Source organism: Astatotilapia calliptera, chromosome 8 (genome assembly GCF_900246225.1).
Source record: "Astatotilapia calliptera chromosome 8, fAstCal1.2, whole genome shotgun sequence".
NCBI lineage: Eukaryota > Metazoa > Chordata > Actinopteri > Cichliformes > Cichlidae > Astatotilapia > Astatotilapia calliptera.
The window spans coordinates 16,582,743-16,590,829 of record NC_039309.1 but is presented as its reverse complement, the minus strand read 5'-3'; the positions used below and the strand labels follow the sequence as shown (position 1 = coordinate 16,590,829).

Sequence of the window (8,087 nt, the reverse complement as noted above, 5' to 3'; positions counted from 1 at the left end):
AACAGGCCTCTGGAGAACTTCAAGACATGTTGAGGAGGTCATTTAGCCATTTAAATCAGCTGTGTTGGATCAAGGACACATCTAAAAAAAAAGATCTGTGCGAGTCACAGTCATTCATGACAATTCACAAACTCAAAAACCACAGACACAGTGGGCTCCAGTGGTGCAGTCTGGTAGAGAGTACTAACTTATGAAGCAATGCTGAGGTTGTGAGTTTAAGCATCAATCTCTGGCTATCTGAGAACAGACAACACACAGTCACGGATTTTGTCCTCTTGTGTTCATTGCCAGGTAGCTAAAACGCCACCACTTTTAATAAAACACACACACATACACAAATTCACCTTTTAACAGCTTTCTACGATTGAGCGCATGAACCCACCTGTTTTTGTTTTTGTTGTTGTTTTTTGTAAACATATATATATATAAAAAAAGAGGTGAATATTAAAAAAACAGAACATCCATTTGTGACTGGAGTGCTTTAAAGGCTGTGGTTTCCAGAGTGGTAAACAAATAAACAAAATGGCATTCCAGCCTCCAAATACTGAAGTAAAAAACATATTTGACATGATTTGTGTCTGAAAGCAGTTTCCACAGACATTAAAGTCAGAGGCTGTGCTGTATCAGTAAGGCACGCTGATGAATTTAGAGCCTTGTGTCCTTAGAGTTCACGGCAGAGCGTCCAGGAAGCTGTGACTGCTGGGTAAAAAGTACCAAATAAAACTTCCATGTGGCCACTAAGGTGTACTGTTACTGGCCAGTGCAAGTGGACATTGAATAGCCCAGGACAAGATCAGTCACACACAGATCAGTTATTAGTCCATTGTTCTCCTTGTTTTCATGCATATTGAAGGCTTTCATGCATGTTGTTTTGTATATTGAAAAAATACATCTGGAATTCACCAGTCCGTACAAAATCTAGAAATACTGATGGTTTTATCAGTCGTAAGTGCTGCCAAGCACCATTTCACACATCCTAATCTTATCAGTGGACATCAGCTTGGACTCCAAGGACTAACAGTCAGAGGAGATGTGCGTTTAGGTCGTACTTCTCGCAGAACTTGTCTGTGATGGGGATGCAGGTGAGGTACTCGCACCAGTCGCACTTCACGGGGTAGATGTAGAAGAGAACGGCCAGAGCGGAGAACAGACCCAGGAAGATCAGCAGGAAGACGCAGATTTGGACTCGCTTTCGGTACATATCGGAACGGCCGAAGCTGGTGGGTGAAAAAACAACAACAACAAAACAACAGTGACATCATTACTTCCCTCAGAGAACTGTCATTGTTTTGCATCAAACCTCTTAAATCATGAAAGTGATGAAGGGAATGAAAACACTGCATATAGACTTAGGAAACGTTCAGTCAAAGGAAAGAATAAAGAATCTAGAGGTAAGTCAAGTGAATGCTAAGCTAAGCTAACTAGCGCCAGCTTAATTTAGCTTTAAATATAAAGTAGTGGCAACAGTTTTCAGTCTCTTCAATTTCCACAACATGTGAACCGTTCCTTTCATTTCTTTATATTTTGCTTCCAAGGAGTCAGACCTTCCTTCAGCAGTAGTCCTCCAGGCTTTCTGAAGGTCTTTCACAGCTTTTCTTTGGACACTTACTGCTTTTTCACTCGTATTCAGAATCTGTTTTAAACTGTATCTTTAGGCACTTTGTTACTAGCAGCCTGTCTTAAAAAACATAGAAACGATAAAAGAAAAGAGGAAAGGAGAAGTAGTAGAAGCAGATAAACAGTAGATGAAAGTGTTTAAGAGATGCATCTGGCCCTTCAGTTAATCCCTCTACTCCATCAGACAACACTGAGGTATGCTAGATTACACAAGAGCTACACAAGAGCTGGACTGAACACACATAAAAGTGCGGTCACATTTTGACCTACCATGTAATACCATCTAGAAAGCATCTGATTAGCAGCTGCTTCATTTCTTAGCATTAAAATGGCCTCGAATGTACTGCCAATGCAGTAAAGCCTGGATAGAAAAGCACACAGAGCAATAGTCACTTACCTGATGTATGGGAGGAAGGCGAAGGACAGGAAGAATCCAGAAATGAAACCACAGATGTGGGCAAAGTTGTCGATCCAGGGAAGCAAACCGAAAGAGAAGAAGAACACAGAGATGGCCAACAGCTTAGCAAACGCTCGCCACGGTCGCTCGAGGATCTGCCAGCTCTGAAACAGCTCCACAAAAAGACAAGCCAGGATGCCGAACTGGCTGCCAGCAGGACCCACCTGGGAAGAAAAAGACAGGCACCTATAGATCGCACACAGATCGACTAAATGAAAACAATGTATAACTATGATATTTTTTGGCAACATCAACATCAGCTTGTACCTCTGCTCTATAGGGCAGGAAGATGGCAGAGGCCAGGTTGCCAGTGATGCCACTGAGCATGTAGATAATAGAGATTCTGAGCCAGCCAGCCAACTTCTCTATATCCCTCAGCACCGTCATCTGGAACAACACCGAAACCAAGCAGTGCAGAATTCTGCAGGGACAAGCAACCAGTTATCCTTAACATTCCACAAATGCATGCACATTTTCACTGAAGTATTCAGGCAACTAAGTTTTTCCCATAATTTAACATCTTCATGGCTGCTTTAAATACTGAAGGGAGAAAGGAAGAGTGCAGTCACCCAGCATGAAGAAACAGGGACAACCAGAGCCGAGAGAACTGATCAGGGACCTCTGGGTTGAGGAAAGGCAGCAAACCGCAGACATCGTCCATGCAGGCCACCTGACACAAATGAAAACAACAATACAATCAGTCAGGGTTACGGCTACAACAGTCAGTGATGCTCTGCTGCCACCTTGTGGTGGAACGTGCCAGAGGTGAATGCAGTCCACAGTCCATTCTGTTGCACTGTGTGCTGCAGGCTCCAGTGGCGCAATCGGTCAGCGCGCGGTACTTATACGACAGTAACCTGCAGAGCAATGCCGAGGTTGTGAGTTCGAGCCTCACCTGGAGCAACAATGTTTTAAATCACCAGGCTCTCACTTAAAGGAGCAAATTTACACAGGCCACTGTTTTTAAACATGCAGTTAAAAAAGGTGTGTGTGTGCTGTTTGTCCTACCTGTGAGCAGAGCGTAGCCTCCTCATGGAAGTAGCCATGCATAAAATCACAGTACTCTCTAGAAGTTATTTCACACCTGCAACACGAATTCAGGTTTTTAAGTAGAGATCAGTGTACTAATCTTTTATTCAAACACATTTATAAAGATACTGTTAATGTTTGACGCTGTTACTGAGCACGTGTTGTAAATAAGTGATCCCGATCCTCACCGTCCTTTGGTTCCGATGCAGCAGGGCCGGCCTGTGATGGTGCAATCAATGTGGGGGAGGTTAGTGTGATTCCCCGAGTTGAACCTTGTGCAAACCTACAAATCAAAACCACAGTGAAAGTTTCTCATCGGATTACAGTTACAACAGTTTAGAAAAAAAAAAACCACACACACACACACACACACACAAGGAGAACAAGGAGACAACTGTTTGCCTCACATTGACTTGAACCAAACCACTTAAATGCAATATTACATTAGTCTTTAGAGACTCTCTTGCAGTACAGTTGTACTGAGCTACAGTTGTATAATCAGACATCTTAGCCTTTTGGTATATGACTGGCTTAGAAACAGAATCATTGCTATCTGATACTACCTGATCCATGTATCTACTCGTTGATAAATAATAGTATCAGATGAACACTTGGCCCATCTGGAGTTAGGGGTAGGGTTTGGCTTTGGTTACGAATTTTAGCTGTAACACTGAAAAATGCTTAAAGACTTCAGTGGAAATGTATCTCCTAGTTTCCGAACAGTGGCCTGTTTAGCATTTGTTTTAAATAAAACCAAACCCTTAATCTAACCCTGTGGATGTTGTGAGGTTAGACTGATAACATGTTAGTGCGCTTACAGGCCAAGAAGTGATGTCATCCGGCCACTCATGCGGTGAAACAGAGGCTGGCTCCAGACAGATTCTGCAAAATCAAAAGTACAAGAAATAAGAGTGAACACTGACGTCTTCCAGCAGGGTAAGTCGGCTCCAACAGCTCAGCCCACACATGGATAAAAACAAAGTCTGTCCGGCAGACTGTTGCTCTTGTCTTAAGTTATGAGTCCTTCATCCAAAATTGTTTTCTATTAAAGCTGAAGAATGATAATCATGTTACCTGGGGTCCTGATGGCAAACGGCACCATGTTGCCGGAGCTCACTGTTCAAAGAAGGAGCACTGGGGTGCTGAGGCCACTTCACCCACACTGCCAGTGTGCTCTGCAGAGCAAAGACATGCCATGTATATTCAGAATGCACTGACACTATACGTCAATGGACTGGTTCTTGTATAGCACTATCTGAGTACTGAAAGTGCTTTACACAACATGCTTCATTCACTGTTTTCTACCTAACATGCATACACACTCCAACAGCATCAGAGAGCAACTTGGGGTTAATATCTTGCCCAAAGATATTTGGCATGCAGACTGGAGCAGACAGGGATCAAACCATCAACCTGCCCATCAGTAAGGTATCATTTTCTGAGCACAAGTTTCAATAAAATCATAGTGTGCCTGAAATAAACAGGTCATGGTTGGTGCTGAGACTCTTTCAAATCTAAGCTGGTGTGACTGACCGAACACTCCTCCTGTAGAGTCTGCAGGCAGCCGGAGCGATCATTCCTCACACAGCAGCCCGATTCTCTCTCTAGTGCTCGCTTCTCCTGGATCAGCTTGTGGATCTCTTCATCCTGACGCATGCACGGGGAAAACTTGGCTCCCAGGTGAATCAGCGCTTCCTGTGGCGAAGAAGAGATGACGTGACAATTTGAAAAGAAAAATGTCCATGTAGATCCTAACACCTCTGTCAAATAAGTCTTTCAAGACACCAGCCACAGGAAACAAACAAATACATTTGCGCATTCATTTCAACTGAAGATTGTGTGATTAATTTAAATATGGAACCTGGTGTGTTTAAATACTACTACAACAGAAAATGTATATTTTAACCATTTATTCCTTTATTTAGTCAAAAATCATACATGCATTTAATTTCGACATGCGTTTGAATCATTTAACTTTAAACTAACACTTAACCATTTTTCCATTGCTTTATTGTACTATTTATACATTATATTTATATGATATTTGTGTGTATTAGTAGCTAATACAACAAGTGTTCATGAATACATGAGCAGATTATACACACTTATGGTTAAAGAGGGCGTACAGCCTCTTTCAATTCTACATCACTTTGTTCTTTAATTATCGCATTCACAAGATTTTTAGAAAACTCGACTTCTGACCTCTGACCTTGAGGCAGAGGTCACTGAGATTCAAACTCGCCTGCGATTTTTAGTAGTGTGAAAGGCGGTGGATAAAAGACTGGAAGTACTTACAGAGCTCGGACCCACCCAGAAGTTTTGCTGTTGCACAAACTTCACGTTTTCATAAACCCCCTTGTTCCTCAGCACCTCAAAAATAAAAAAATAATAAAAAATAAAAATCTCAATATTCAAAAATTTGTAACAAAGCAGCATTAAACCCTTATAAAAGTCGAACACTTTACTTACCGAGTCGACAGTTTCGTGTTGCGAGAAGCCGATAGGGGCAATACCGTAAATGGTGACAGCCAGAATGGTAATGAGCAGGTGGACGCAGGTGATCCAGTAGGTAAAAAAAGGCCTGGAGAGGGAAGCATTTTTAATGCATTGTTTACTTTTTGCATTTAAACATTTCTAAACAGCCACATCCCGTCTCACCTGTGATCATCCATGTCTTCAATCTGCCGCTTGACGTAGCTGTCTATGCGTTTGCGATACGACCGGTTAGTGAGACGTCCGACTATGCCCAGCCCGTACGGCCTCTTCTCTCTGGCAAAAAGCTTCTTAACCGGAACCACGATTCTTTGCCCTCGCTGCTGATGGCTGTTGACGCTCACCACCTCCTGTTTCAGGCGGACTTTGGGTTGGACCGCAGAGCCGGATTTTGCCTTCCGCCACCCTCGCTCTAAAGGCCTGAATCGGGGAGGAGGAAGCATTCTAAGGGATTGCAGCTCCTTTCATTTTTTTGTGTGCATGTGAAGGATACAGTGGAGACCTACATCATGAGATGACTCCTCTCTAGTTCGTTCCTATCCAGAGCGCTTCCCGTGAGCTCGCTCTCATCTAGCTGTTTGAGGGCAGCCTCCGACGGAGTCTCAAAAACCTCGTCAGCATAGCTGGACAACTCATCCTGCAGGCCTTCCTGCAAAGACTCATCTCATAAATACATCGTAGACAGTATTTTTAATTTATTTCACAGAAATAAGCACACATGTTTTTGCTACATGAAGCCTCTGCGGGCTATCGCATTCAGAAGATTGCAGAACTGAAAATTATGCTGCAGGAAGTTCTTATCCTGAACGAAAAAATGCAAGCTTTATCAATCTGTGAATTCAAATGAATGTCACAGTGACTAAAAGTCGCTTTGAGAGAGTGTGTCCACTGCTCACTCTGGTGAAGAAAGAAGTATCTAGGTCATCGGGGAAATCCGCAGTGTCATCTTCGAAGAAACTAGGAGGCATGAAACTCCGTCTGCGCCGCCGCCCAGCGGTGCTCTCGCCTAACGTCCGGCCCTGAGAAACGATCATAAACAGGACATTTCAAACAAAGATGGAGGAAATTTTCTAAATCACATCGACAAAAGCACCTTAATAATAAAGGTATTACTTTATCATTGCGAAATGAGAGCCACAAGGTGGCTCACTGGGTTCATGGTAATAGTGAAAAAGCTCTAACCTGCTCACCTATGAACCCCTCGGCGTCACACTTAAATGAAATATCTAAGTATCATGTTTTTTGGCCTGTCTGTCACCGTTGCAACCAGAAAAATGCCCAACAGATTTACTTTCCCAAGTGGATCATTATGCCGTTTCCCATACTGGTCTACTTGATTGTCATTGCTTGTTCGATCTGCATTATTTATTTATTTTACTTTTAAGAAAAGAGAAGTTGGGAAGAAGCTCAACAGAAGGAGAGGGAAAGAAAAACAGAGGAGAAGAGAGACAGAGAGAGAAGATACAAAGGATCAGTTTGATCACCTGCTGGAAAAAAAACACAAGCAAAAAGAGAACAACACAGTAGTGAAACTTTTCCTAAATCTTCCCCAAGTAGTTTTTGGTAACTAAACCTAAGCACTGATGCAAAAGAGTGAGACCGCGTATCTTAATGATGCGATGTGGCCTCTGCGGGTTTGCACCTATATGAGCTCAGCTCTTCCAGAGTGCTCTGAAAACAAAGCAGCAGATAACTGAGCATTCACTGGTGTTGTCACGGAACATCTGCTGGTAAAACCCCCAGTAATCCCCCCCCACCACACACACACACACTCTGAACAGCAGCATAATTGCTTTACATATGTGTTCTGTAGCTTGTGGTTCACACAAGGACAGTCACGTGCACACTGCTGTAAAGTATAGCGCCTGACTTTAATCCCCAACAGGACACGCAAATCTCCTGTTTTACACAACATGCTTGTGTACAGAAAAAAAACCTGCCAAATCATTATGGTAAGTGTATTTTTTCTGGGACAAATAAGAAATAACTTAATGTAAATCAAAGTCCTTTTATGGGCTATCTTACTAGAATCTGTTGCATGAGCTTTTAATACCAGGAAGGAGGAACATGCATGACTATCTTGACAGGCAGCAGTGTAGAAGAATTCAAAGACAGCAAGACCGTCTTAGGTAGGAATTCTGGAATAAACAACAAATATACACCTTCATTAGCGCCGCCGCCGCCTTGAGACTCATGACGGCGACAGATTCTCGCTTGCGTCGTCGTGGGAGACGATTGAGGGCAGAGCGTGAGCTGGAAAATGAGCAGAGGGAAGCTGTGCCGGGCGTCATGGGAGTTTGCAGGGCGCTCAAGCCATCTACTTCTTCCACATTGCGGAAGGCACGACCCCGAGCCAGGGGGTCTACGATCTGCACACAAACACAACGCGTCGCACAAGTGTGTCGGTTCACCACAACCTTTTTCTTTTAAGCTCGATTGACACGACAGAACAGAAGAGGCAACAGGGATGCACATACACATCGATATTAGG

General features: G+C 43.2%; 1 protein-coding gene and 1 non-coding gene across 6 annotated transcripts in view; one reads left to right on the top strand and one right to left on the bottom strand.

The window, feature by feature from the left end:
• Positions 1–275: 275 nt before the first annotated feature.
• Positions 276–8,087, bottom strand: part of rhbdf1b (rhomboid 5 homolog 1b (Drosophila)) — a 41,831-nt gene continuing 34,019 nt past the window's right edge. For all 5 annotated transcript variants that reach the window (XM_026179062.1, XM_026179064.1, XM_026179065.1 and 2 more), the window contains 15 exons: positions 7,759–7,965; positions 6,493–6,615; positions 6,103–6,245; positions 5,762–6,016; positions 5,573–5,684; positions 5,399–5,473; positions 4,637–4,798; positions 4,178–4,278; positions 3,922–3,985; positions 3,292–3,386; positions 3,083–3,158; positions 2,644–2,744; positions 2,342–2,495; positions 2,015–2,238; positions 276–1,217 (listed from right to left, as the gene is read on the bottom strand). In XM_026179062.1, coding sequence (XP_026034847.1) covers positions 1,022–1,217; positions 2,015–2,238; positions 2,342–2,495; positions 2,644–2,744; positions 3,083–3,158; positions 3,292–3,386; positions 3,922–3,985; positions 4,178–4,278; positions 4,637–4,798; positions 5,399–5,473; positions 5,573–5,684; positions 5,762–6,016; positions 6,103–6,245; positions 6,493–6,615; positions 7,759–7,965 — 2,088 coding nt within the window. In that variant the 3' untranslated portion in view covers positions 276–1,021. The remainder of the gene's footprint in view (positions 1,218–2,014; positions 2,239–2,341; positions 2,496–2,643; positions 2,745–3,082; positions 3,159–3,291; positions 3,387–3,921; positions 3,986–4,177; positions 4,279–4,636; positions 4,799–5,398; positions 5,474–5,572; positions 5,685–5,761; positions 6,017–6,102; positions 6,246–6,492; positions 6,616–7,758; positions 7,966–8,087) is intronic.
• Positions 2,884–2,977, top strand: trnai-uau (transfer RNA isoleucine (anticodon UAU)). The gene is made up of 2 exons: positions 2,884–2,921; positions 2,942–2,977. It is a non-coding gene; the product is annotated as a tRNA-Ile (tRNA).